We start from the raw sequence: 27,752 nt of genomic DNA, 5'->3' as shown, positions 1-27,752 counted from the left end.
TTGCTTGTTTGAGCGAGACCGCACAAATCTACCAAAAATAAAAGAAAAAAAGCATGCGTCGAGCCTGTCTGCTGAGAGAGAGAGTTGTTTGCGGTTAAAGCACAACACACACACACAACGCGCAGCACACACACCCCGCACACCACCACAACACAACACACAACAAGTGCTTGTTTTGTGTGTGTGAGTGAGTCACACACACACACACACACACACACACACACACACACACACACACACACACACACACACACACACACACACACACACACACACACACACACACACACACACACACACTGCTTGTTTTTTCTCCTGTCATCGCAACTTATTTTTCTCCAAGGTACCTGTGTTAGTGCCACCGCGCCAAACCCGTGCCCAGTGTTGTGCGAGGGAGTTTTATCGTAAAATTCTCGCCGCCACTCGCGTTCTTGGAATTCTTTTTCTCCTCGAAACCGCCCTGCCTCTCAGAGGACGCCGCCGCGGCCCGGCGATGTCTGGTGACTCAACCGCCGCCGCGACGCCCCTCTCCGCCGTGGTGCACTTCCTCGTCGACAGGTGCGAGATCAACGAGGAGGATGCCGCACAGTACGCAGCGGCGCTGTGCACGGACGGCTATGACACCCTTGCGTCGCTCTGCGACGTGGAGGAGAGCGACTGGGACGGCTACGAGATTAAGAAGGGCCACCTCAAGCGCATCAAGCGTCTGCTCGGCGCGAGCACGGCGCCGCCACCAACAGCTCACGCATCTCCGCCGCCGCCGCCGCTGCCGCCGCCAGCTGTTTCGGGGAGCGACGAAGGCGAGGGCAGTGGCAGCGACGATGAGGGCAGCGGCAGCGACGGCGAGGGTAGCGGCAGCGACGGCGAGGGCAGCGACGGCGAGGGCGGAGGCAGTGTGATCGACGGGCTCCCTTTGGCATCAGCCACTTTCGCATCATCGGCCACGCTCTGGTGCATGCTGGCTGTTCTGGGGTGGTCACTGCCCATGGAGGAAGTGTGGATGTTGTTGGTTTGGTCGGTCGCGCTGATGCTCCTCCTCCGCGAAACGATTCGTACGAGCATGGCGCTGCCGCAGCCGACACCAAGCACTCACGCACCTCCGCCGCCGCCGCCGCCAGCTGATTCGAAAGTTATAAATTCTTTTTCTCCCAGTGTCGTGTGGTCGCTCGACTAGTCACTACCGCGAAGTGCCGAACTTAAGGTAAGGTAGCTTGAGTTAGGGAGCTCTTTTCCTCTTGCCAAACTCCTGTTCTAATGTGCCTAACTCCTGCTACCCACCTCTCGGTCCCGCCGGACCGGCACACGGGCCCCGCGGGCCCCGCACTGAGGCATCTCCCTCCTACGTCCTACGCTACGAGCACCTACACTCGAGGAGAGCTGCAGAGTCGGCGCACCAAACGCGAGGGTCAGCTGCGTCTTGGGCATTGGCTTGGGGTAGACTAGGCTCGTCCCCGCTAGGGTGAGCAGCAGCAGCATGCACACCAGCGGATAGGCGGCGGGGACACGTCAGCGCGTCAGCCCGTTCGGACCAAAAAAGAAATCAATGGCCGGCGCCATGCTGCTACCCCGTGCCTAACTGCTGCTACCCCGTGCCTAACTCAGTGCAAAGCACCTAACCTAACTCAAGCTACCTTACCTTAAGTTCGGCACTTCGCGGTAGACATATGCCGATATGCGAGTTTGCAGTTTTTGCTATTTACGATTCACATAGTCCTTCGGCTTTGTTCTTTGGCTCTTCGCCTCTTGGCTCGGGCCTCCGCCTCCTCCTCCGCCGAGAGGAAGAACTGCTGGGGGGTGCCCACCACATGCTAGGGGGGGGGTCCGACCCCCCCCAGAGGCTTCACCACATGCTAGGGGGGGGGTCCCGACCCCCCCAGCGCCTTCACCGCATGCTAGGGGGGGGGTGGAGCGTGAGCAGAAGCACGCCCCCCTCCCTGGAAGCGATGTGCGCTTTGAAAAAAACTCGGACATTTTACGAACTCCTTGGCGACGTGCGCGTCGCGTCGCCAAGGCTCTGCGACCTCGGTCGTACCATCGGCGACCTCGGTCGCACAACCGGCCGGCTGCGCGGGTTTTCAGCCAGGTTCCCGCGCACCGGCCACGAACTCGACTCGCACAGCAAAAAAATCCGGTGCTCGCGCGCCGCTCCCACGCTTGACCACACACTCGCTGCACTGCTCAAAGCCAACCCTACCTCACTGGCCGCCTCCAACACTGTCCCGCGCGTCTCGCGCCCCAACTGACAACTTACGCGGCGTAGCGGTGGGGAGCAAGCCGGTGTAGGTGCCACACCCAGGCGATGTCGATGGGCGGGATGAGACAGACGCCGTCGCCCTCGCTTGCGACGAGCGGCAGCCAGTGCTCGAGGTACCTCTTGATGGCTCCGGGCAAGAGTGAGCCGAGGTAGAGCGCGTCGCCGAGAGAGTGGACGACCCGGAGGAAGACCTTATGCTCGGCGAATCGGAGCGGGCTGATGGACGTGGGCAAGTGAGGCGCGCCGGCGGCTCGCAGCTCCCGTGACACGATTGCGTTCTAATGACATAAATTCTGTTATGTGTGAAGGACGGGGAGGAGGATTTCACGAAAAGATCGATCGTTTCTCAGAGAAAAGGGGAAGAAGAGAAAGAAGATAGCGGCCCTTAGTTGCCCTTGCGCCTCCCCCGGCAGCCACCAAGCGTTCCAACGCGATGGCTGAGAGATAACGACGCCAGCCATCCAGAACAAGGTGTGGTGGCTCGCGGAGCGAGAGTGGAGCCACCTGGGCTCGTGTCGGGGCGGCGAGAAGGCTGGGTCGAATTCGCGACAGCCATCCTCCGGCCAAATGGCTGCGACGGCTGTATGACAGCCATCTTGCGGCCGGGCGGATGGCTGGGACACAGCCATCGCAGCCATCGGCCGGAGGATGGCTGCACTTGGCTCTTGGCTGGAAGGCAGCCAAAATGGCGCGTGCTTGCAGGGCGGAGTGGCTAGGATCCTGCAATTGCAGCCATCCTTAGCACGGATGGCTGTGAAACTGGGAGCGCAGCCATCTTACCTTATATTTCCCCGCGGCCGGTTTTCCGTTTCGGGCGACGGCACACTCACCGAGCTCTCCGGCGGGGAATCATGTCGGCGAAGGCGGGCTCTGGCGTCTCGGTGATGCGCTCCGATCCCGACGCGTCGACCTCGACGGAGGTGGACGCGCACGAGGCGCAGTGGCGGGCCGGCGTCAACCGCCAAGCGCGTCCAGACGCCGCTTCGCAAAGACGGGCGGCGTCATTGGCTGCTGCAGCCAAGCGGCGGCGGATAAGGACATGAACAACATACCTGCGCAAGCCGTCGCCCGGGCGGCCGCAGGCGGTGCCATCTCAACCCACTCTCGGCACCGCTGCACGTGCGTGCTCCCTCTCCCACCCAACTCGGCTCCACTCTCGTCCACCCGCGCCCACCCCATCATCTGCTCTCAGGCTGATTGCGGCGTGTGTTGCGCAATGCCGACCCCCCAGACGTTGGCCAAAGCATGATTGGGATGCTTCTTTTTGGGCCGGGGGGGCGTTTGAAAGCGCGGGAGGCTGCCTCCCTGCCTTTTGGGACGCTTGGGACCACTGTTGAGTTCCATCCAGTACGGAGTACCAGTGGTGGGGAGGGTTTGGGCCCCCCCCCCCCCCCCCGCGGGCAGAATGGTAAACTCGTGTCTACTCACCTCGTCGGCTCCATCGGCTGCCTCTCCTCGTGCGCCGGCTGCCTCTCCATCCAACCGCTTCTGCGTCCCCTTCTCTGCCCGGTGCTCGCGTGTCGCGATGTCGCTCTGCCGAGAGGGTCATCGCCGGCGTAGGCGGAGCGGCGGGCCCTTCGTTACAGAGTCAACAAAGACATTTCACCCCTCGGGCTGTTGTTGCAGACAGAAAAACAAATTTGGCGCGCGTGCGCGCAAGGTCTGCTAGTCCACTCTAAAACGTGACAGGCGAGCTCCAGCTCGCCCGTCCTCTCGCGCCGCTCAGCACCGCTGGTCTCTCTCGGCTCCAAGAGAAGAGCCACGTTATGCCGCCCAGCGACCTCTTGAGGCTGCCTGTCGACGAGCTCCGCTCCTCGCGCCTCGCCGAGCTCCTCGCGAGCATCGACGCCGCCGACGCCGCCGACGCGCCTCTACTGACGCTGCTGTTCGACATGGCCTTCGGCGGCGTCGCCGGCCTCCAGCTGCTCCGTTCGGCGGCGGTGCAAGAGGCGCTCCGCGCGACGGCGCTCGTGCACGCCGACGACGCGATCCGTTCCTTTGCGCTCGTGCACTGCAAGCGGCTCGCGGCGGCGGCGGCCGACGTCTCCCTCCTCGGCGCGAGCGGGGTGCTGCAGCAGATTGCCGTGCTCGTCTCAGACGCGTCGCTCGGCGTGTCGCAGCGGGCGGTGGGGTTCTTCGTCGCCTGCGCGGCGAGCGCCGGCGCCCTCCGCGCCGTCCTCGACCACGCTCCCTCTCGCACCGCGCTCCTCGCCCCCTGCGCCGCCGCCGCCGCCGACCCAGCCGGCGGCGTTCCCGCCCTCGCGCTGCGCACACTCGCGCTCTTCGGTGAGATCGCCGCGATTGGCGACGCGCAGTGCGCCATGTGCGAGGAGAGCGGCGCGCTCGACCTCGCTCTCGCGGCATGGAGAGGCTCCGACGAGCTGGTCCGACTCAACGCGCTGGAGGTGTTTGCCCTTCTGGCGCGCGTGCCCCGCGGCCTGCACTGGCTCGAGGCGCACGGCGTCGTGGACGACCTGCTCGCCCAGGCGCGCGGCGCTGAGGCCGACGGTGACGCGCCGATGGCAGAGGTGCAGCTCCCCTCCGTCTTCCACTGCCTCGCCGAGCTACTCGAAGCGGGAGGCGACGCCGCCGTCGACAAGGCGCTCTCTCCCCATCTCTCCCCATCTCTCCCCATCTCTCCCCATCTCTCCCCACCTCTCCCCATCTCTCCCCATCTCTCCCCACCTCTCCCCACCTCTCCCCATCTCTCCCCATCTCTCCCCACCTCTCCCCATCTCTCCCCATCTCTCCCCATCTCTCCCCATCTCTCCCCATCTCTCCCCATCTCTCCCCACCTCTCCCCATCTCTCCCCATCTCTCCCCACCTCTCCCCATCTCTCCCCATCTCTCCCCATCTCTCCCCACCTCTCCCCATCTCTCCCCATCTCTCCCCACCTCTCCCCATCTCTCCCCATCTCTCCCCATCTCTCCCCATCTCTCCCCATCTCTCCCCGCCGCTCCCCCCATCTCCCCATATCTCCCCATATCTCCCCACATCTCCGCCGACTTGACCCCTCCCACACCTTGACAAGGCGCTCTCCACCGGCGGACTGCTCGGCCCGCTCTGGCGGCAGCTCGAGCCGGCCGGAGGTGGCGCGCGCGACGCGGCACTGGCGGCGGTGCGCGGCGCGGCGTGCTCGCGGCGGGGGTGCATTCTCGTGCTGCGGCAGACGGCGAGCGGCGGCGCGGCGGACCCGTTGGCGAGGCTGCTGCGCTCGAGCGACGCGCGGGCAAAGGTGGGCGCCTTTGCGGTGGCCGCGCAGCTCTGCAGCTCGTGCGCTCGATTCGCGGCGGACGGCGAGGTGGCGAGCGTGCAGCCCGCTCTGCGTGCGCTCATCGCCGCCGTCTCGCCCTCGGCGGGCACCGCACCCGGCGACGCCCTCGCCGCGCTGGTCGCGCTGCCGGCTGAGGAGCCCCCCGCGTCGCGGACAAGGGCACCTCTCCCCAGATCTCCCCCCATCTCCCCGCCTCCTTTCGACAGGAGCTGCGCGTCGCGGCGCTGCGGCTGCTGCTCGGCCTCGCGCAGCTCGAGTGGGGCGCGGGAGATGGGGCGATATGGATGGATAGGGGGAGATACGGGGAGATATGGGGAGATACGGGGCGATATCCATATCTCCCCACATCTCCCCACATCTCTAGGCGCGCTCGCCCTCGCCCGCTGCGAGGGGCTGCTCCACCTGCTGCTCCACGCGGAGGCTGTGCTGACCCCCGACGAGCTGCGCGACAAGCACGCCCTCGCCTCGGCGCTGCTCAAGTCGACGGCCGCCGCCGACGTGATTGGCGCCGGCGCGGCGACCGTGCGCCAGCTCCGCGAGTACGTGGCGGCAGGGCCGTTTGCGGCGCAGTCCAAGGCGGAGGCGCGGCCTGAGGGGCCGCTGACGCTCTGAGGCTAGCCGACGCCCGCCCCGTGCACCCCGGACCGTCGGGAGCAGAGTGGAAGTTCCCGGGCGGCTGGAGGGTGTCTTGATAGCGCAGCTTGAGTTGCCAGCTCCTTTTCGGAGCACGTGGAGCACTTGGAGTGCAGTCGCTAACCTCACATCCATTTCGGACCGCGCTGCGTTTTTCTTCTTCTGGCTTTCTCTCAAACACACACACACACATATACGGCTCTTTACGTCAGTACGTGGCACAGAGGCTAAAGGGTGTGGATGCTGGGTTCACGGAAATCGGGGGACGCGACCCACCTCGCCACAGACGGTCCCGCGCCTCGCCGCTATGACCGCTGCACGGCCCATACCAGCTGTGCAGCGGTCTTTGTCCGGAGTGAATACTCCAACGCGCTCGTCGGTGACGGTGTCCCCCGATTTCGCCGCGCTCGGCGAACCTCGACAGCGCTTTCGGTGGCATGCAGCTCTTTGCGACAGAAGCCTGGAGAGCAGCTCCTCTGCTGCTCACACACTCTGCACAGTTGACACAGCCTACTGTGCGGCTGCCACAGCTGTGACAGCGATGGGCTCGCCCTCACTGGCCCTCAGTCACTTGTGCTGCGGCTTGTGTGAGCGACACTGCTCGGCGACTGCCGGCACACTGTGTGAGACCATGGGTGTGAGGTAAAACCACGCTACCAGCGCTTGGTCACATCGGCCCCGAGGTCAGATTCTTCTACTCTGTTGATGACAACACTTGTCTACTCGCTGGAGCCGAGCAGGAGGGCCCGGCGCACAACCCCCTGGTCAACTCACCCTCCACACCCCGGTGTGGGGGCTGGACTCCGAGTCAGACTCCGAGATTGGGATTTTGGTTCCAGGGGGGCGTGGAGGCCTCCGCAAGCCTCCGGGTGACTGGGGAGGGTGGGTGGGGGTGTTGGGGAGGGAGGGAGAGGGGTTTGGTCGTGGTATTTTTTCTTTTCTTTTTTGTCCTCTCAAACTTGCACGCCTTGCGCCTACGACCCACGACCTCGCTCAGTTTGCGTTTGAGCACAGTGATCTGGTAAGCCTCGAGCATGGGAGATATCACCGACTGTGACTACGACTATGACACCGACTGTGAAAAGTTCGCCTTTGCTCCCAACAAATTCTTCACGCCGCCGGTGCTGCAGCAGTCAACTTTCATCGACATCTTCTCAGACGTCGACCTGCAGATGCTCCTCGTTGCCCATATGTACAATACCAACACAGAGGATTGCTTTCTACGCGCGATGGCTAGGTTGATGGGCGCAGCCAAGTTGTTCCGTGTGCAGGCCGAACTGCCGCATCCCAACGACATGCGTGCACACATACATCACGTACAGGTGTCGTCGGAAGGAGATACCGTGCAGGTGGTTGGATGTTGATGACGCGTTCACCAAGGAGCTGGCGGTGGCAGTCAAAGAGCTGTGGCGATAGTCGGGGGACGGGTATTTAGGGTTTTATTTGGTCCTCTCATGAGTCGCGTCGGTTGAGACTTAAGTTTCCGAGTCTCAACCGACGCGACTCATGACTTAAGTTTTTCCTTGTGGGTATACAGACCCGACGGGGTGGGAGGGAGGGGGGGGGGTGCGGGGGGAGGGAGGGAGGGGGGGTGCGGGGGGAGGGAGGGAGGAGGTTGCGGGGGGAAAAAGTAATACTGCCACCCCTCCCGGCCTGACAACAGAGGATAATAACGGGTCTATAACTGCCCATTTACTTTAGTTTAATGAGGCTCGGACTTACCTTCATTTGCGGGAAGAAGTAGTCATCGCTTTGGGCGCGGGAAGAAGTCATGTCAAGGCGATAACTCGGAGTGAGGAGTCGATTTCGAACGTACGTAGCACCTCCACCCTTGGGCTTGCCATTATCACCCAACTCGTCCATTACAGAGGGCAGTTTCAGGGTGATGTGGCGATGACGATCGGCCGTCGATCCCGAAGGGTCGTCGGTTGAGCTAGGGAGCCTGGCGATGGACGCCACCGCGACCCCTCGTGGCATCTCTCTCGCCGTCGGCGAGCTGGGGGCTCGCGGACGGCCGACTTTCTATATGACCAGTAGGACAGCCGTGAGTGTGAATTGGATAAGGAGTTGCGTCCGTCCACCGTCTTCGTGGACGTCTGTCCTCGTGACACCCACACCCCACACGGCCTGTCTTGCTTCAGTCCTCGACAGGCTCTGGAATGGTAACACTTTGCGCTAATGGCGCGATCATCGTTCGGTGTGCAGAGGGGTCAGCATTACGACGAACACTTGGTCGCCACCCTGTCGTCAACCACGAGTTGGCGCACGGACGGAGGTTGATTGGGTCTTCTGCACTATTGAAAGCTCTGTTCTGAGGGCTCTAGAGATGAAAAGATGCCTTCCTGGCGTTGGACGGAGAAAAAGGCGTTGGTCAGAGGGGCTGCCTCAGCCTCAAATGTTTGGTGCTGCTTGGGGGGGGTCCACCGCTTCTCGTACGTCATGCTCGACGAGCAAATGGTTGTATTGCCACCACATACCCAACCCAGGCACATCGGTTGGCTATGTGGTGGGTCCCGTCGTCGCACCGTCACGCTCGAATCGTTAATTGTACCGCCAAATGCGCGCATTGTGATCTCACTGTGGTACCCGGGGTCACAGTCGAAACGTTCGAGTGATTCGGCTGCGCTCCAATTCTCGTACACGTCGGCCAAGACTTCCATGCACTCACTGGCGTGCTTGGGGAGTAGATGAGGCACTGGCGTTTCGATCCACTGCAGCCATCCATGGTTCGAGCCCACAAGTTTCAGTGGGCTCGAACCACTGGCCGCACGATGTCGAAGCTTAAGTTTCCACTGGTTCGAGCCCAATGACGGACAGCGCGCCCCGTAAGTGCAAGCATTGTATGAGAAACGGCCACCCGCTGAACAAGCCACCCGGCACTCCTATGAACGATGCACGCAAAGGCGGGACCGAGTGCGCCTCGTGCAGGAAGTTCCGGTGGGAACCCACGGGACCGCGTCCAATATGTAAGGATTGTAAGGACAACGGCCACCCGCTGAACAAGCCACCCGGCACACCTATGAACAACGCACGTACACAAGGGTCAGAGTGCGGATCCTGCCACAAGGTCAAGAAAAAGCAGAAACTGAAATGCAAGCGCACACCGGCCGTGCAGGTGGCGACAGCGCACGAAGTCTCACCCCTCCCCCTCCTCCCCCTACACCCGCACGTCACCCCCCGCCCCTGCCGTCAACAGGCGGACGAAACACTGACGACAGCAGCGCGCGCAGCCGCCCCCTCGGGCGCAACCCCGCCGCCGCCGATCCCGCCACAGCAGGGCCCGCCACCAGCCCCGGCGGGCCCTGAGCGCACCCGCGCCAACGACCCCGAGGGCCGCGCCTCGAAGGCGGCGCGCCTCGATGTGGAGGCGCCGACGGCGGAGGCGCGGGTAGCGGAGGCGGAGCGGACGGTGGAGCGCGGTAGCGGCACAGGTGACCCCCCCCCACCCCACTCCCCCTCCTTTGCAGCAGCGCAGCCGCTCCTCCAAGATCGAGATGGCGATGCAGGACTGGACGCAGCTGCTCAACCACGCCAACGAGGCCGCCGCCTCGGAGACGTGGGAGCTGCCGCCCGAGGAGCTCTTCCTGCGGATCCTCGCGCAAGTCAACAAGTCGAAGCGCGACGTCCTGCAGGACAAGTACAACCAGTGCCGCGACCCGTCCAAGACCGCCGCCACCCGCTCCGTCTTCATCCGCGTGCTCAAGCGGTGCGCGCGTCCCCTCGACCCTGACCCCACACGCTCACCCGACGCCACCCCGACCCGCACAGCCACCCGCCGCCTCGCACACCCGGCGCGCGTGCGCACCCGGCCCCGACGCGCCCCCCCGCCGCCACCGCAGGATCGCCGAGTCGTTCATGACGGCGCTTCACAGCATGCAGGCCAACCGGCAGCTGCCGAACGCCGCAGCCCCCGGCGCCGCGAGATCCGCCCCAGAGACGATGGGACGGTAGCGGTCAGATCCCATATGCTACGGGTCCCTAGTACGGGTTCGGGGACTGTTCACAGCAGTGCGGGGGTAGGGGACCCCCCGGGAGTACCAGTATGGATTTCTTTTTCGGTCGCCAATTCCAGGCTGGATTTCTTCCGGGGGGGTGTGGAAAAAAAGTCGCGGCGGGGGCAATCCAGAGTGAGCAAATTGCAAGCAGTGGGATTCTTTTTTCACACCCACGTACGTGAAACGTGCGAAAAATTTTGGCACGTGGCAAGGAATTTATTAAATTCCTTGCCACGTGCCAAAGGAGCCGACAGGAGCCGCAACTTACGTCCCTTCCCACCCGCGCCTCGAGATGTCGGTCGTCGACAATGTGCTGTCGCTCATCTACCCACCGCCGCCTCCACCGCCGCCTCCACCAATGCCACTCTTGCCAGAATGGGTGCTCTCGTCGGCACTCTCGACAGCTGCTACGTTAGCAGTGGCGGCCGTGATCATGTCTGGCCTCGGTGCCGTGGCCAACGCGGCAGCCAATTCGGCGGCGGTCAGTCTACTGCTCTGGATTAAAAGAGTACCAACGTTTTCGTTTCCAAACGCCGTGACCACCGCGGCAGGGCGCATCGTCGTACTGTTCAACTGCATGGGTGCTTACGCGGTGATCGTCACCGTCCCACTGTTCAAGTGCATGGGAATCAGCAACCTTGCTGCAATCTTAGCTGCAGCTACCCTGTTTTTGGTACCCTTTGGCTACATTGTTTGTCTCGCGATGGCTACCTTCTTTGGCTATGCGGAGGGCATCCCGCCGCTGGTCGCGTTCGCTCGCGACGGCTCGGACGGGCAGAAGGAGTGGGCCGCGGGGGCGCTGATGTGGCTCGCTTGGAACGACGACAACCGAGTGGCGATCGCGAGGGCGGGCGGCATCGCGCCGCTGGTGGCGCTGGCTCGCGGCGGCACGGACGGGCAGAAACGCGCGGCCGCGGGGGCGCTGGGGAACATCGCTTGCAACAACGACAACCTGGTGGCGATTGCAAAGGCGGGCGGCATCGCGCCGCTGGTGGCGCTGGCTCGCGGCGGCTCGGACGGGCAGAAATGGGCGGCCGCGGGGGCGCTGAGGAACATCGCTTGCAGCAACGACGACAACCAGGTGGCGATTGCAAAGGCGGGCGGCATCGCGCCGCTGGTGGCGCTGGCTCGCGGCGGCTTGGACGGGCAGAAGGAGTTGGCCGCGTGGGCGCTGGTGAACCTCGCAGGTGTCGCCGAGAACGGGAAGGCGATCGCGGAGGCGGGCGGCATTGCGCCGCTGGTGGCGCTGGCTCGCGGCGGCACGGACGGGCAGAAATGGGCGGCCGCGGGGGCGCTAGAGAACCTCGCCGCGGACGCCGAGAACAGGAAGGCGATCGCGGAGGCGGGCGGCATCGGGCCCCTCGTCGAGCTGCTGGGCGACGGCTCGGTCGGCGTCAGGAAGGTGGCGGCCGGCGCGCTTGGGAACCTCGCCGCGGACGCCGAGAACAGGAAGGCGATCGCGGAGGCGGGCGGCATCGGGCCTCTCGTCGAGCTGCTGGGCGACGACTCGGTCGGCGTGAGGGAGATGGCGGCCGGCGCGCTTTGGAACCTCGCCGTGGACGCCAAGAACAAGAAGGCGATCGCGGAGGCGGGCGGCATCGGGCCCCTCGTCGAGCTGCTGGGCGACGGCTCGGACGGCGTCAGGGAGAGGGCGGCCGGCGTGCTTGCGAACCTCGCCGCGTACAATGACGCCAACGCCAGGGCGATCGGTACAGACGCGTGCATTCAAAGCCTTCTGCGCCTCGAGGAGGACAGCACTCCGGGCGCGAAGGAACAGGCCGGCCGTGCGCTGCGGCTCCTCGCGCGCTGCGATTCTCTGACGGCCCGCATCGAGCAGCTCAGAACGCAGCACACCGCGCCCGCGCCCGCCCCGGCCCTGGCTCCTGCGCCCGCGCCCGCGCCCGCGCCCGCTCCGGCGCCCGCGTCCGCTCCGGCACCTGCACCTGCGGAGCCTCCCAACATGGTAGCTCGATGGGCAGAGCTCGTCGATGGGGTGCGGCCGGAGGATGGCGCTCTGAAACATCCAGATGATTACATCGTGAACACGCTCCAGTGCAACAGCGCGCTGGATGCGAAGCAGGGCTGCACGGGCCTCTACGTCCGCTTCCTCGACCGCGTTGCCACGCATGATGCGACCGTGCTGATCCTTCTGCCGCAGCGGGCGCTCCCGCCGCGGACGGATGCCTACCCGACGCTGCACCTCCAATGTCTGCAGCACCTGCGCGAGAACCTGGACGAGAGCAAGCCCGGTGCCCTGGAGGTCGAGGACAAGTTCCACTTCTGCATCGGCTTTGCGATCGGCACCGATGGCGTGCTGCAGAGAAACTCGTGCGCCAACGAGCAGATCTACGGCGCGGGGCGCGCGCTGCCGCAGCCGCAGTACGACTCACTCTTCGAGCTGCTTAAATCATTGAAGATCCGGTGCGCAAAGCGCCAGTGACGCGGCTTGCAGCAAGAAGGGAGGTGACACGTGCGTTGGGGAAGAAGTCTGGCGGCGCGTGGCACGGGGCGCAGCGGACGGCGCGCGAGGCGAAGGGGCAGACTCGCTGCCTGAAGAGATTTGTTTGTGTTCTGAGGTGTGAAGCCTGAGTGAACGGGAACAGCTGTCGTCCCAACATGAAGTGCTGCGATCGGGAGTGCCCCATTTCTTTTTTCCTTTCTTTTTTTGGGTCCTGTGGGCACCCTAGGCTAGTTCCAAGATCTGCGCACTCGCGCTGCACAGAGCGCGGCCCTTCACGCACCTCGCTGCGACGGATGGAGGGAGAGACATGCCAAACAAGTGGGTGGGGGGTAGGTTCGTGCCTCGACCAGTAGTGTCGTATGGGGTGTACGAAGGGCCGGCCCGATTCGGGAGACCCGTCGAGGGATCCGGACAGCTCGAAGGGGGGGACGATGAGCTGCGGCTCGCTTCGCGGCGGCAGCGGCCGGGGGCGGAGCGCGTGCATACACCGTTTTAAACAGATTTTTAATAAAACTCGGGGTTTTCCTTTGTTTTGCCCAGCTTTTGTACTCGCAGAATGTGGGTAAACGAAAGTACCGTATTCGGTACTACAACTGTATCAAGAAAGACACCGAAAAAAGTCGCCGCGGCAGTCCACGACGAGCCAGCCTGCTGCCGGCTCGCACGGCAGCCTCTTCCTATGGACCAGCCTCGACTTCCATACAGTCAACATTTTGTCGCTGCGTGCTCGTGGTGAGCTGTGGCGGCGGTCGAAGTTCGCCCAGATTCGACGACGAGCGCCGGACGATAGTACCGCCTCTGTTCGCCCTGTGCATGTCAGGCCAGGCTGCAGCAGGGCACTACCATCGTGCTGCCCTGTTGCAGCCTGACTTTGCCCACTGTGCACAGTCGCCAGAGCACCACCACCGCCCGGCATCGTGTCACGGCGAGCTCCTTCTGCGCCCGCTCGCGAGGCTCTCGCGCTGGCACACTTTGGCCATCTGCTGCTCGCGTTCGGCGAGCTCTTCTCCGCACTCCTGCCACGGTACCGTCACCACACACCTTCTGGCTGGCCTGAGCCGCGCGGGGTCGCCGGCGGGGGCAACGCGTCGACCTCTCTCTCTGGTGCACCACGGGCCGCAACGGCCTGCGAGCAGCGTGCGCGAGGAGGCAGTGTGCCGGCACAGTCGAGCCGGAGCATCGGGTTCTTGATGCTTCTGGGGTCAAGTTTGACCTTATGTGGCCTAATATGCAACAATAATGCTATGCTCTCACCCAGCCTTTTGAGATATGGTCCCTCAAAGTCGAATTTTCGTTTACTGGTGACCATAGTACCGTCTGTCCGGTTTGCGTTTCTTCAAACGAAACACTTAAAGTCTCGACAATCACTAAGCTGCTTATGTGGCACCGCAAAGGCTCCTTTTTTCGTTTACCCACATTATGCGAGTATTCACACCGCGGCTCTTGGCACAATGTCGGTCGCGGGCTGTAAAGGCCCGTCCGCCCTGACTCGCAGCACCTCGAGGCGCAGGCTCCCCCGCTGGCTGCACCTGCCACGCCGGCTATACAGACCGCCGACCGCCGTGTGCGCCACTGTGCCTTCGCACAGCGGGTTTGTGGCCGCTGCCGCCGCCTCCGGGGCGGCCGCCGCCATCGCCCTGCTTTTTGCCTTCATTCTCTTCCTGTGCAAGCGGCGGCGGACAGCAGCGCGGCCGGCTGGCGGCTCTGGACGGCGCCCGCTGTACCGCCGCGCCTCGGCCTCCACCAAGCTGCTCGAGCTCATTCACCAGACGGCGGGACGGGACGAGAGCTTCCCTGCCAAGCGGCTGCGAAGGGAGTGGGGCGGCGGCTTCACGAAAGGAGTGCTCTCCGCCGCCAAGGACTCGCTCTTCAGCCTCGCCCCCTGGCGCCAGTCCTCCCGCCCACACCTCCCTCCCGGCTTTGAGGACGCTGCTCTCTCCGCCCTCCAGCAGCGGCCGGGCGCGGCGGACGCGTTCGAGGCGCTCCTCCGCCGCCTGCCCGCGCCCTCGGCGGAGGCGCTCGGCCGGCTGCGCCGCTGCATCCTCGATCTCGTGGTTGAGTCGGACACGGCGGACAGCGACACCCGCCTCCTCTTTGGCGCTGCGGACTGCCTCGCCCGCCTGCACACCGCCTACCTCGTCCCGAGGCCGGCCACGCGCGACGCGCTCTTCTTCCCCTGCGACGGCTCGCTCGACCGGCTGGTGAGGCGCCTCTCCGCCGCCGAAAGCAGCATCGACGCCGCCGTCTACACCATCACCGACGAGCGGCTCACGCGGTCCCTGCTCGAGCGGCACCGCGCAGGAGCGTACGTCAGAGTCGTCTCAGACGCGGAGCAAGCCTTCGCGACCGGCTCGCGCATCTTCGAGCTGGCGCGTGCCGGCGTCTCTGCCGTGGTCGGAGGCCACGAGAGAGAGGACTCGCAGGCGCGGATGCACCACAAGTTCGTGCTGATCGACAAGAGGCTTCTTCTCACCCGCAATCTCCCGCAATCTCCCGCTATCTCCCCCGATCTCCCTCATATCTCGATAGGCTTCTCCTCACCGGCTCCTTCAACTGGACGGTCTCGGCGCACGCGCGAGGCAACTGCAATCTCCCGCAATCTCCCGCAACCTCCCGCGGTCTCCCTCAGATTTCCCCCATAGCTCCCTCAGATCTCCCTCATACCTCCCACAGGCAACTGCGAGAACCTGCTAGTTCTCTCCCCATATCTCCCCATATCTCCCCACATCTCCCCACAGGCAACTGCGAGAACCTGCTCGTCACATCGGACAGTGAGATGGTGGCCGCCTTCTCCGCGGAGTTCGAGCGCCTGTACTCTCTCTTCCGCGCCAGCAACGCCATGCCGCAGCAGCCACTGCCCCGCGCCGCCGCCGCAGCCCGAGGCGGAGGCGGAGGCGGGGGCGGGGGCGGCGGGGGCGGCGGAGGAGGAGGAGGCGGAGGAGGCGGCGGCGGAGGCGGCGGCGGCGGCACGCCTCACACGCTGCAGCGAGCCGCCAGGAGGCTCGGAGAGGTTGGCCGATGGGCGGGAGGGAGCCGCTCAGCCCGCCGGCTGCCGGTCGGCGGCGCGGCGGGTGGTGCGGCACCGATGGCGCCGCCGCCCAGCCGGCCACTGCGGCAGAGTGGTGCGGGAGCCGTCCCCCGAACTGTCTCGGAAGCTTCTCCTGTAGGCGCGGCCGCCGCCCCGCCCGCCGGTAGAAAAAGAAACACCCGCGGGAAAAGAAGAAAAACACGCGTAGGCGCCGCCGCCCAGCCGGCCGCGTGCAGAGTGGGGCGCCAGGCTGTCTGCGGGCGCGCGCGGCGTGCTGCGAGACTACGGGGCGCTGCGGCGCGACATACTGGCGGAGGAGGCCGTCGGCGGCGCAGAGAGGGAGGAGCTTCTGCGCGCCGCCGCCGCCGAGGCGTCCGACGCGTTTCGCGGGCTGCTGCGGCGAGCAGACCCCCCCGCCACCGCCGCCGGCGCCGCGACGACCGCGCTGATCAAGGGCGTGGCTGCGCATTTGCACGCGGCGGCGGCGGAGGGGAGCGGCGCCGGCGGCGGCGGCGCGGGCGGGGATCGTGCGGCGCTGCTGCGGCTTGCGGGCGGACTGGCGGGCGTGGTGGAGGAGGAGCTGCTGTGAACGGCGCCTCTTCACACCCGCTGCTGTGAGCAGGCGGGCTGGTGGGTGTGGTGGAGGAGGAGCTGCTGCAGCCGCGGCCGCTCGCGCACGAGGTGCTCCTCTTCCCAAGCGACGAGGCGCGGCAGAAGCTCTGCTCTTGGATCGGCTCCGCCACCACCACGCTCGAGTGCTGCCCGCACCGAGGGATCAATCACTCCACTGTCCGTTCATACTCAATCAGGCTCCGCCACCACCACGCTCGAGTGCTGCCCGCACCGAGGGATCAATCACTCCACTGTCCGTTCCTACTCAATCAGGCTCCGCCACCACCACGCTCGAGTGCTGCGTCTTCGTCATCTCGGACGCGCGCGTGGCCGCTGAGCTCAAGGAGGCGGCCGCGCGCGGGGTCGCGGTGCGGCTGATTACCGACGACAAGACTGCGCTCGACGGCGGTTCGCAGGTCTTCGGCATGGCGTCTGCCGGCGTCGAGACGCTCGTCGACCCGGACTACGAGCTCAAGAGCGGCGCGGCGCCCGTGCCGCGCCACATGCACCACAAATACGCCATCGTGGACGGGCGGGTGTTGCTGTGCGGCTCGTACAACTGGTCGTACTCGGCCTCGGCGCGCAACAACGAGAATTGCGTCGTCACAGAGGACGTCTACCTGGTCGCCAAGTACAGCGCCGAGTTCGAGCGCCTCTGGAGGGAGTTCAAGGCGGCCGCGCCCCTCTCGCAGCAGCAGGCCGCCATCCGCATCCAGCAGATCGAGAGGGGCAACCGCGAGCGGCGCAGGTTCGCCGCGATGGCGCGGAGCCACCGCGCGGCCAACGTGTTTGACGTTGCGCGCAGCGCGATGGACATTGCATCGCCGGGGAACCGCAAGCGCGGCCGCGGCTGACGGGCTGAGGTCTGAGGTGTGTGGGGTGCGTTGGGCGTGGGCTCTGTGTCTGTCTCGCGTGACTGTGTGTTAATATACTTTCGTAACGTTATAACCGAGGATACACACCACACGAGGGATGCAGTCTAGCGTTCGGTGCCTCTCTACGGCTTTACATGGACCATGGACTCACACACATTGCTAAAAATCTCTCTCTCACATGGCATTGACCAATTGACCATTTCGGACTCAGGGCCGGTGCTTTGACGCAGTATATTGTACTTCGAGGTAGTATGAACTCAGAACGGCCCCCGGCTCGTTGTGCGAGTATATGGGCCACGATGTCTCAAATATGAGGGGTTTTGACTACTACCAGCTCCTGACGCTATCCCTGGCAGCTCTAATGGCCAGGATCAGTAGTGTTGTGATAGAGGGTGCCCATACTAGCGCAGGAGCTGCCACACTCGCCCGGACCGTCCCCTTCTGGGGCCGGTTCCGCAGCCCGCGAGAGCCGACCGCGGGGCTGTGCCGCGGGTGCCTACTGCCGAGTGCCACAAACACTGCGCCGTCCCGCCATCACCTACAGGCTGTCTTGTGTGATGGTTGGGATGTCCAAACGCCACCATCTTGGCTCTTGCGACCTCAAACCCGCGAGCTGTATGGGTGGTCCTGACGTCGACAGACGCCCGATGACCACGGTGAAGCTGAGCCGGAACGCGTCGACAAGTCTCGTCTGAGCCCGTGGCGGTCGCCGGCTGAGTCGCCGTACACGGGCCGGTACCTCAGGCGTCACCTCCGCAGCCTCAGGTCTCACACTCCATCACCTCCGCCGGGACGCCGTCGGTGGCACGCTCGGCGGCGACTTTGTGGCAGCCCCACAGCGAGCGCGGCATCGAGCCTGTTCGGTCTGGTCGGTTCGCGGCACTCACTGGGTGCCAGGGAGTGCCGCCGACACGCGAGCGGTGCTTCCTGGCGGCGCGCGCCGGCTGTGGGGCTGCCACAAACTCGAGACACGCTTTTTGGGACATTTTCGACGCTTTTGGCCCATATACTCGCACAACATGCCCCCCCGAGAGCGCCTCTTCGACGCCCACGGGTCCCGGGGGGTCGGAGGGGTTGCGAGAAGGCCTTGGCTATTTTTTGTTTGAATTCTGGAGGCCGTTCAAACATGTAACGTGCGTTCCACGTGCCCGTCCCCAGCAAGGACAACATGCTAGCCCAGCAGGCCGCTCCCACCGCCGCCCGCGGCGGAGGCAAGGCGGCAAAGGGTGGCAAGGGCGGCGGCAAGGGCGGCGGCAAGGGTGGTGGCCGTGTGGCGCACCAGACCCACTTTGCGCCGCCGCCCTCAACGCCCGATACTCGGTTGAGCCGGCGGAGCGACGGCGGCAGAGTTGCGGCCGCCGGCGACCTCACACGGCGTCGAGCGCCGTAGAGACGGCCCCGAGAGCCGCCGCCAGGTGTGCCACGACCGCGGTCGCGAGGCTCGTGGCGATAGATGCGCCAGACCCGCTTGCGCCGCCGCCCTCAACGCCCGATACTCGGTCAGAGCCAGCGGAGCGACGGCGGCGGAGTTGCGGCCGCCGGCGACCTCACACGGCGTCGAGCGCCGTAGAGACGGCCTCGAGAGCCGCCGCCAGGTGTGCCACGACCGCGGTCGCGAGGCTCGTGGCGATAGATGCGCCAGACCCGCTTGCGCCGCCGCCCTCAACGCCCGATACTCGATCAGAGCCGGCGGAGCGACGGCGGCGGAGTTGCGGCCGCCGGCGACCTTCCCCTCGACCACGCCGCCGACCCGTCGACAAGCACAGGCGGACTGCCATCGAGAAGAAGGAGAAGGATGGCGGCGCATCCGGAGCCCGCGGGCGCAGCGGGCGCGGGTCCGGGCGCGGGCGGGCGCGCGGGAACCCCGCCAGCGGAGGCGACAATGCCTCTGGCGGCTCTGCAGGCGGCGCGCGGCGCGCCCCTCGCCGGTCTCCCGCACGCTCCTGAGGGCCGAGAGGGCCGAGAGGCGGGGTCGGTGACCCGGGGGCATGGGCGGTGCGGCCCGCGCCGCGCGCGGGCGCGTGGCAGCCCGTGAGGGCCGAGATCGGGTCCGTACTTCGACGTAGTATGGGCCCCCGGGGGCCCTCTACAGCAGCGGCGAAGTGAGCGTGTTTGTGGTGTTGGTGTGGCGTCTGAGCTTGGATCTGTGACTAAAGCCGGTTACCACTGATGGATCCCCACCCGAATAACACACAGTGAGCGCCCCAGCGCTTCACTACGCCCTCCGCGCGAAATCGCTAGTGGTGCTTTGTGGTAGTATATTGTACTTTTCGCTTTTGAGTAGTATGGGTACGGTTCCCGAGACCGATTTTCGATTACCTCGAGCATCGTCGAGAAGTTAATCGACGCGTGTCCCCACACTTCCCCTTCTTGTGCCCACGAGCACTTCTTCTTGCCTCTCTTCGGGAGAAGTATTTTCGGGTCATCTCCCGCGCCCGGTGGCAGGTTCTGGCGTATCTTAAAATTCTTTTGGCACATTCTGGGAACCGGCAGTGGTGGCAGGCGAGCCGAAGGACTACCGCCGCCAACCCTGGGCGCGGCCGCTCGCCGAGGCGGCTAGGCCCGGCCGCTGATGAGAGACCCTACCTCTGGTGCCTCTGCTCGCGCGGAGGGCCTCGAGCTCCACCAGCGGTGAGCGGCGCGCTAGGCAACAGCACAGCGCCGTCCGCTGTCTCGCCGACACACACGACCAACACACACACGCACGCACGCATCGCGCCGGCAGGGCCATCCCAGAGCAGCCCCCGCGCCCTTCGCCAGGCCTCGTGTCGTCGTTGAGAAGATGCTCAACCCCGACCGGATGCTCGACCGCCGGCTGTCGCAGGAGCTGCGCTGCAAACCACAGCAGCGCCTGCATCGTCCCGCCCACCCTGCCGCGCCCTGCCGCGCAGGCCGAGACGCGAGGCATCGGCTGGGACGCCGGCCTCGGCGGCTTCATCGCCGCGGCCATCACCGGGGCCTATGCCGGCGCGGCGGTCGTGTGGGCAAACTACTCGTCTCCTCGGTTCCGAAAGGCGTTTGGCGTGTCGGGCAAGCTGGCGCTGGTTGTGACGCCCGCCTTCTTCGCCTTCCTGCTCAAATCGCACCTCGTCGTCGCCTACGCCATCGCCGACAACCGAAAGCGCGCCGCAGCGCGTAGTGCCGCAACAATAGCCTGCTCCAGCCACAGTGACTCGCCTGCCTCGTCCCGCAGGTACATCGCGCCACTCTCGGATCAGCGATGAGGAGGCGACGCCGGCGGAGCGCAAGCAGCGGCGTGTGGCGGCGTGTCGTGTGGGAGGTGTACCGGCTGCTCAGCCGTCAGGGTGGCGGCTGCGTCCCGCGGGCGCCCAGGAGAGCGGAAGAGCCGACACTGGTCACACTGCGAAGCGAGCGGAGCTGCAAATAGTGGGGGAAATGGTGATTTTTGAATGAACGCCTCGCGCAAAACCACCGCTACCATGCCAAAGAAGACCCTTGTGGGCTATCCAGAACACCTAAGATCATGCCCTAGCTCTAAAGTGGGCCCGAGATACGCCAGCTAAACCCCGGATTTTTTCCGGCAGCGGGCCACACATGGCCGGCTACCCAAGCGGGTCGCACGGAGACACAGGAAGGCTGCCGCAAGCCGCCTCCGGGTGCAGGGGCCCGGCGCGGTGGGCGGGGGCAACGACCCGGTAGCTGGCCGCGCCTCTCCCCCCCCCCCGTCGCCGCTGCACCCCTTGCCGCGGCCCTCGTCGCTGCTGTAGCGACAACAGCCGCGGCACGAGGTCAGAACGCGGCCTCGGAGAGCTCGAGCGAAGGCGCCGACGGTGGCAGCCGTGGTAGTGGTTTATGGTAGAAGGCTCCTGAGCCGTCGGGCACCACGCTCGACGTCGCCGAGCAGCCGCACCTGTCGCGAGCGCCTGCGCGTCGGGCGCTGCCGGCTCGACCTCCATTTTCGGCGAGGTGTCGGGCGCGGCGGGCGGCTCCGGCGCCTCGGTGGCGACCGTGGGCTCGGTGGTCGCCTTGGGCTGCCTGTGGATGTTGTCGTTGGCTGATTTCTTATGCTTCTTGCCCGTTCGGCCGAGGCCTCGGTTGCGAGGCATCTCGGTACACGCGACGGCAGCACGACGTACACGACGAGGACGGCTCCTTGATGGCGACCTGCAGCAGGACGGTGCGCATGTTTGGAGCGTGGTAGCGGACGCATCGGGCCTAGCCCGGGGCCGTGGCGTGTACCGAGAGGCTGGTCTACCGAACACTTTTGGTGCATACCGGCCCAGAAGAGCGGCCGGGAAAAAATTTATTGGCACACTGAGCCATTTCCCCCACTACTGCAAAGTGTCGTATGTGTCACGCATTTTAGTGCGGGGCACTCTGCGAGTGAAGACGTGCTGCTGCAACCTCAGTGCGTGTACTACTACAATACCCCTGTAACGGTCTCCGGACGAATCGACACACAACCAGCCGTTCTACATATATCGCGGGCCCCGCTAGGCGCGGTGCAGTCGCGCTCGCGGCGCTCCAGTGTCTGTCCGCTAGCTTGTCGGTTGTCGGTCCGTTCCGCGTTAACGCGAGCGCCAACGGGCAGTCATGGAGTCGCCAAAGGCCGCGGACAAAAGAAAGAGCGACAGCGCGAGGCGCGTGCCCACTGACCACTGACGCGAGCGGGTGAGAGGAGACTCGCTCCCCCTCCGCGCCCGAGCCGACCCGCGGGGCACGGGCTAGCAGCAGCGGCGCGGAGCAGCGGTCTCCAGCAGAGCTGCTCTACGAGGCGCCAGGCGCCGCGTCATTCTCGTCATCGTCGCTGACCTCGCCGCCAAGCGAGGATGGGCTGCGGCTCGCCTGAGGCAACGGAAGGGGAGGTCCACTTCCCCACGCACAAAAGGGGGGGGCGGGGGCAAGGGCCGGGCGGCCCTCGCGACTCCACGTCTGAGAGAGACAGCTTCCACACATGGCATTCAGCGTGCGAGGCCCGGTGCGCGCGGCCTCGTCGGCCCGCAGGGGGATGTCCAGTCGGCACACCTCGGCTGCACCTCGGCTGCACCTCGGCTGCACCTCGGCTGCACCTCGGCTGCATCTCGGCTGCATCTCGGCTGCATCTAGGCTGCATCTCGGCTCTCTCGCCTCGTCGACGCGCAGCAGGATGTCGGGCCGGCCCTGCGAATCTCGCACCACCAGAAGCTCGTCATCGAGGTACGAGACGAGGACCTATAGTGGCAACGGGGGATCGACTCAACGAGGTCAGCCCTCGCTTCGCAGCGCGTCGTCGGCGTGCGAGGGACGAGGACCGACCGCTTGTACTGCACCGGCCGCTGGAACGGCAGCTTCAGCGACATGTACTCGGACTCTGCCGCCTAAGGGAGGGAAGGTCAGGTACACTTCTCCACACTCACACACGACGGTGGTGGGGCAAGGGCCAGGCGACCCTCGCGTCTCCAGCACGTCTAACGAGCGGCATTCGATGTGAAGGGCCGGTGCGCGTGGGTGAGCGGTGTGTGTGTGTGTGTGTGTGTGTGTGTGTGTGTGTGTGTGTGTGTGTGTGTGTGTGTGTGTGTGTGTGTGTGTGTGTGTGTGTGTGTGTGTGTGTGTGTGTGTGTGTGTGTGTGTGTGTGTGCGTGTGTGTGTGTGTGTGTGTGCGTGTGTGTGTGTGTGTGTGTGTGTGTGTGTGTGTGTGATTGCCGCCTCGTACGTCTCGACGAGGCGCACGGCGGACTCGGCCTAGAGGAGAAGAAGGAGAGGGTCGGAGAAGAAGAGAGGGCAAGAGGCTACGAGACTGCGAGACTGCGAGACTACGAAGAGGAAATGATCATGTCACAAGGCGGACTGGCGATGTACACACATATACCTCGAGGCGCGACGACAGCTTGATCGTGTTTTCAAAGGAGAGCAGGCGCGTGCGGAGCGAGCCCTCCGCCCGCGGCTGCTCCTCGCGGATGGTGAGGTACGCGTCCTGCACGTCCGCGAGCTCCGCACCCGACGGCGACTTGGGCGCCAGCCTCGACCCCTTTAGCAGCAGCATGAGCGCCTTGAGACTCGGCGTCGCGCCGGACGCGTACAGCACCTTCCACTTCCCGTTGAGCAGCGGCGAGGTCGCGGGCGAGCGGGTGGGGTTGGCGGACTCGAGCGCGAGCAGGATCTCGCCGAGGACCGCCTTGTCCGGCGCAGCGGCGGTGAAGCCGTCCGCGACCTCCGCCTTGAGCGCCTCCTTTGCGATGCTGCCCTCGTCGACGTCGAGCTCCTCGGCGAGGTCGGGGAAGGCTGGCTCCGGCGCATCCGGCTCGTCGGCGGCCGAGTCCGACGGCGCATCGTCGACCTATCGTGGGGGCGTAGACGGCGCCGGTGAGTGCCAGGCCTGCCTCTCACCCTCGGCAGCGGCCGCGCTCCCTCGCCTGCATCAACGGAGCAGCGCGCAGCGCGAGCGGCGAGGCAATGGGGCGGACAGCGAGCCGCCCGCCGGGCGACAGCGAATAGGCGCTCGCGCAGAGCGAGCTGCAGCAGAGGAGGAGGACGGTGCGAGACATGGGGCGGATGCTGCCAGGAAATCGTAGAGAAGCGCGAAAGAAAACGCGCGGTCAAACATTTCAGAACGTACGTAGAGCTTCATTCGGGAAAACAGAAAAATCCACGCAACATACCTAAAACGAAAATCCATCTCTCTCTCTCTCTCTCGGGCATCCGGTTACTCGATCGTTTCCCGAGGGGTCCCGTACCATGCGGAATCGACCCTATCAAGTGCTCAAGTGCTCAAGTGCTCAAGGGAGAGGGCGGCTGGCTCCTAGCCCGAGAGGAGAGCTTCCGAGACCCACTACAAGACCACGCACTCATCATCCCGCGGCCTGGCGGTCGGCGGGATTGCAACCAGTCTTCGCGTGCCGCCTGTCGTTCGCTCGGGCGCCTTGGGCGTCGGGGTGGCGAGCAGGGGACGCAGCTCTGAGCGCCCAGCGACGCGTGCCGGATGGAGTCCGGCCGCGGGTGACTAGGGAAGTTCGCTCAGGATGTGTGGCAGTCAGTTCGGCTGAGTGTCTTGTCTTGTGGTTCTGTGTGTCGCTCCTGTGTGACCGTCATCGCCCGTCTAGCGTCCACCCATACCGCGTTGGTGTCCCAGTCGTTGGTCGGACTGTGTTTCGCCTTCCCATCAATCAATCAATCGTGACTGAGCCACGACCTTCGTGTCCGTCGCGCAGACAGTGGAGGGGTGACACTGGAATCGCATTTTTTTATTTTCGCGCGCGAGGAAAAATTTCTTCTTTTCACGGAACTGCTCTCGCAATCGGTGCCTGTCGCCGACGCCACCGCGGCGGGCGGGGCTGGCTCTGCGCGCACACAGCTGATGCCGCTGGCACCGCGCACCGAAGCGCTCGCGGCGTCCGAGCCGGGGCGGGCGGCATCCGAGCGCCAAGGGGCAGCGGTCGCGACGGAGGCTGAGGGCTTGCAGCTGCACCTCTCGAGCGGCAGCGCGACAGGCTACCTGGGCGTGTTCCAGCACTCTACAAATGGCCGCTTCTACAGGCACGGCTTTGATGGAAAGCTGGTCCTTGCCACCTTTGACACGGCGGTGGAGGCGGCAGTGGCGTATGCGAGGGCGGTCGGCGAGTACCAGCCTCCACCTCCTCTGACGGTGGCGGCAGAGGCGCCACCGCCTCCGGTCGGGCGCACCCCGAGAGATTCGTGCAGGGGGTCGGCGGCGGCGGCGGCGACGGTGGCGGCGGCTGCGGCTGCGGCGACGGCGACAGCGGAGGGCTTGCGCTTGCATCTCTCCAGCAGCAGCAGCACTGGCTACAAGGGCGTGTACGAGCAGGCCTCTGGCCGCTTCTGGGCGAAGCACAGGGTGGACGGAAGGCAGGTCACCCTCGGCCTCTACGACACGGCGGTCGAGGCGGCGGCGGCGTACGCGCGGGCGGTAGGGGAGTACCAGCCTCCGGCTCAACCTCCTCCGGTGGTGGCGACAGAGGCGGAAGGCTTTCAGCTGCACCTCTCCAGCAGCAGCAGCACCGGCTACAGGGGCGTGTTCCAGCGAGGCGCTGGCCACTTCGAGGCGCAGCGCAGTGTGAACGGAAGGCATGTCGGCCTCGGCACTTTCGACACGGCGGTGGAGGCGGCGGTGGCGTACGCGCGTTCCATCAGCGAGGCTTCGGCAGCGGCGGCCTCAGCGCCCGAGAGCGCGCCGCCCGCCGCGCCTGCCGACGAGACGATCCTCTGCGGCCGCTCGCACGAGCTCGACGGCGGCGCCATTGGGTGTGTCCTGCCTGCAGGCCACGCCGGGCCGCACGCCTTCACTCTGCAGGGCAAGCGGGCTCGCTGCGTAAAGCGCCCGTCGGAGCGCGGCGAGGGCGCGTCGACACAGGACGGCGACGAGCCGGACTCAGGGGTGGAGGCGACGGTAGGGAAGGCGGCGCCTGCAGGCTCGGAGGCCATGTCAAGTCGGCAGGCTCTGGTGGCGGTGGCGGAGGGGCTGCGCTTGCACCTCTCTAGCAACAACAGCACCGGCTACAGGGGCGTGTTGAAGCACTCTGGCCGCTTCCAGGTGCAGCAAAACGTGGACAGAAGGCAGGTCCACCTCGGCACTTTCGACACGGCGGTGGAGGCGGCGGTGGCGTACGCGCGGGCGGTCGGCGAGCCTCCGGCTCAATCTCCTCTGGCAGTGGCGACGGAGGCGGAGGGCTTGCGCCTGCACCTCTCCAGCGGCAACGCCACCGGCTACAAGGGCGTGTACGAGTACTCTGGCCGTTTCCGAGCGCAGCGCAAGGTGGACGGCAAGGATGTCTACCTCGGCTATTTCGGCACCGCGGTGGAGGCGGCGGCGGCGTATGCAAAGGCGGTTGGGCAGGCGCCGGCGGCAGGAGAGGCAGGGCCGTCGGCAGCGGCGGCGGGCGAGGCGTCCGATTCGGACGATGTCGAGGCAGGCGGCGCTGGCGGCGAGGCTGCACTCGCCGAGAGCAGCAGCGACGAGGAGGAGGAGGCTACCGCGCCGCCCCTCCGCGCTCCGAGCTGCAAGACGTTCGGCTGCAACCTCCGCCTCTGGCACGAGGGGCCTTGCAGCACCGCCGTCACTGGCAAGCGGGCACGCGTTGTCACCGACAAGGTGCGGGAGGCGAAGCGAGGCAAGGGTGTGGGCGGGCAGCGCGGCGGCGGCGGCGGCGGCGGCGGCGGCGGTGTGCTGCCATCCTCCTCGAGCGACGCCGCGCCTTCGCCGCCCAACGCAGAGGCGCCGAGCGAAGGTGACGAGGTGGAAGTGGTGGTGGAGCAGGAGGAGGCGGGGGCGGAGGCGATGGGCGAGGACGACGTGGAGGAGGTGGCGGCGCCGCTTCAAAGCTCCGCCGCTGCCGTTCCGTTGCTAGAAGGCGGCGACGTGCAGATCTCCGCGGCATCAGGCGCTCCCAAGTCACCCCCGTCATGACTGCTGTCGGATGCACTCTCACTGCCTCCCTTGCTTGCGCCTCACAGGCCTGCTGCCCGAGCACCTGCCGCACCAGCGTGCGCTCTGCCCCCTCCACCCCTTCCATGCGGCCGAGAAGCCGGTCACGGCGCCGGTCCATGGCAACGAGGCGGCTTGCCCCAACTGCTACTGCTTCGCGTGCGACGCGCCCGTGTCCGCGTGCCGCCACTGGCGGGGCGGCGAGCCGAGGATGCCGGCGCACTGCAACGCGCACGCCGGCAGCGCCGAGTGGCGCACGCAGCGCTCCAACGCCAAGCGGCAGCGCACGCGGGCGGCGCGGGCGGCGAAGGACCCGCTCGGGCTGGGCTGATAGAACACTGCACGCGCTTGCCGCAGCCGCCCGTCGCTTGGTGTCAGTGGGACACGGTGGTCGACGACGACGTTGGCGTGTGTGTGGCATGACGGCCGTTTTTAGAGATTGTCATTGAGAGTTTGAGATGAGATCTTTCGCGGGTACTGTGTATCAGTGTACACACGTAATAGAGTGCAGAGCTAATCCTGAGCAACAATACGTAAGCGACTGTACCACGGAGAGCACAGAGCGGCCGAGAGCGCAGCAGACAGTGTGACGGCGGCGACGGCGGACATGGCAGAGACGAGTGTGAGACAAAGGGCGGCGGGGATGGAGGGCGGGAGCGACGGGGATGGTGACGGTGGCGGTGGCGAGGGAGAGGAAGGGGGTCCATTAACACCAGACAGCGAGAGGGGCAGGGTTACTCGATCGTGTTTCCCGAGGGGTCCCGTACCATGCGGAATCGACCCTATCAAGTGCTCAAGTGCTCAAGTGCTCAAGTGCTCAACCTCCCTCTCGGCTTCTCGCTGATATCCGTGTGTACAGTGGGTTTCGGGCATTAAGAAAACAGGATCTTGCGGCACGCCGCCGTTTCTAAGCCTTTCCACCCTCCTCCCCCAGCCCACGCCGTGGTTTCTTAGCCCCGGCCGGCACTCAGGACCGCTGGGCCGAGGCATTTTTCCGTGCGAGGCGCGCTAGGCGAGGCGGTGGCCGGGCGCGCGGTGCGGATTGGCGTGTGCGTGTGTGTGACTGCGACAAGTGTGACTGCGACTCAAAAAATAAAAAATAAGTAAGCTGCGGGATCACCACCTTGTAGCCGGCGGGGGCGCCCTCCAGCTTGATGAGGTCGTCGTCCGTGCCATCGGCTGTGAGCAGGGCACCAGAGCGTGCTAGCGCCTTCACCACATGCTGGGGGGGGGGGTCATC

General features: G+C 65.6%; 5 protein-coding genes across 5 annotated transcripts; 4 read left to right on the top strand and 1 right to left on the bottom strand.

Moving 5' to 3' along the window:
• Positions 1-493: 493 nt before the first annotated feature.
• EMIHUDRAFT_215766 (hypothetical protein) lies at positions 494-1,200 on the top strand (the record flags this gene model as incomplete). The annotated part of the gene is made up of 2 exons (XM_005762877.1): positions 494-704; positions 1,175-1,200. 2 exons carry the CDS (start codon positions 494-496, stop codon positions 1,198-1,200), a joined length of 237 nt encoding a protein of 78 aa, XP_005762934.1.
• Positions 1,201-4,763: 3,563 nt separating this feature from the next.
• On the top strand, positions 4,764-6,339 carry EMIHUDRAFT_437881 (hypothetical protein). Its single transcript, XM_005762876.1, has 3 exons — positions 4,764-4,854; positions 5,287-5,675; positions 5,736-6,339. The coding sequence occupies exons 1-3, from the start codon at positions 4,774-4,776 to the stop codon at positions 6,139-6,141; spliced, it is 876 nt and encodes a 291-aa protein (XP_005762933.1). The 5' UTR covers positions 4,764-4,773; the 3' UTR covers positions 6,142-6,339.
• Positions 6,340-9,362: 3,023 nt separating this feature from the next.
• On the top strand, positions 9,363-10,246 carry EMIHUDRAFT_437879 (hypothetical protein). The gene is made up of 3 exons (XM_005762875.1): positions 9,363-9,544; positions 9,630-9,868; positions 10,002-10,246. The coding sequence occupies exons 2-3, from the start codon at positions 9,657-9,659 to the stop codon at positions 10,111-10,113; spliced, it is 324 nt and encodes a 107-aa protein (XP_005762932.1). The 5' UTR covers positions 9,363-9,544; positions 9,630-9,656; the 3' UTR covers positions 10,114-10,246.
• Positions 10,247-12,117: 1,871 nt separating this feature from the next.
• Positions 12,118-17,112, top strand: EMIHUDRAFT_465258 (hypothetical protein; the record flags this gene model as incomplete). Its single annotated transcript, XM_005762874.1, has 7 exons — positions 12,118-12,578; positions 14,129-15,058; positions 15,148-15,236; positions 15,357-15,397; positions 15,855-16,173; positions 16,269-16,439; positions 16,532-17,112. 7 exons carry the CDS (start codon positions 12,118-12,120, stop codon positions 17,110-17,112), a joined length of 2,592 nt encoding a protein of 863 aa, XP_005762931.1.
• Positions 17,113-19,720: 2,608 nt separating this feature from the next.
• Positions 19,721-23,618, bottom strand: EMIHUDRAFT_452690 (hypothetical protein; the record flags this gene model as incomplete). Its single annotated transcript, XM_005762873.1, has 10 exons — positions 19,721-19,764; positions 19,894-19,957; positions 20,025-20,255; positions 20,328-20,518; positions 21,456-21,939; positions 22,222-22,305; positions 22,386-22,451; positions 22,780-22,815; positions 22,943-23,410; positions 23,538-23,618. The coding sequence occupies 6 exons, from the start codon at positions 23,616-23,618 to the stop codon at positions 21,862-21,864; spliced, it is 813 nt and encodes a 270-aa protein (XP_005762930.1). The 3' UTR covers positions 19,721-19,764; positions 19,894-19,957; positions 20,025-20,255; positions 20,328-20,518; positions 21,456-21,861.
• Between the last annotated feature and the right edge of the window lie 4,134 nt (positions 23,619-27,752).

The sequence above is a fragment of the Emiliania huxleyi genome, assembly GCF_000372725.1.
Source record: "Emiliania huxleyi CCMP1516 unplaced genomic scaffold EMIHUscaffold_66, whole genome shotgun sequence".
Classification (NCBI taxonomy): domain Eukaryota; phylum Haptophyta; order Isochrysidales; family Noelaerhabdaceae; genus Emiliania; species Emiliania huxleyi.
This window is presented reverse-complemented; position numbering and strand designations above follow the sequence as displayed.

Excerpts from the sequence above, each read along its gene's own strand:
- EMIHUDRAFT_437881 (XM_005762876.1), top strand. The coding sequence starts at position 4,774 with ATGGCAGAGGTGCAGCTCCCCTCCGTCTTCCACTGCCTCGCCGAGCTA. Across the intron at positions 4,855-5,286 it reads GCGACGCCGCCGTCGACAAG|GCGCTCTCCACCGGCGGACT; the intron begins GCGCTCTCTCCC and ends CACCTTGACAAG. Across the intron at positions 5,676-5,735 it reads CCGGCTGAGGAGCCCCCCGC|GAGCTGCGCGTCGCGGCGCT; the intron begins GTCGCGGACAAG and ends TCCTTTCGACAG.
- EMIHUDRAFT_437879 (XM_005762875.1), top strand. The coding sequence starts at position 9,657 with ATGGCGATGCAGGACTGGACGCAGCTGCTCAACCACGCCAACGAGGCC. Across the intron at positions 9,869-10,001 it reads TTCATCCGCGTGCTCAAGCG|GATCGCCGAGTCGTTCATGA; the intron begins GTGCGCGCGTCC and ends CCGCCACCGCAG.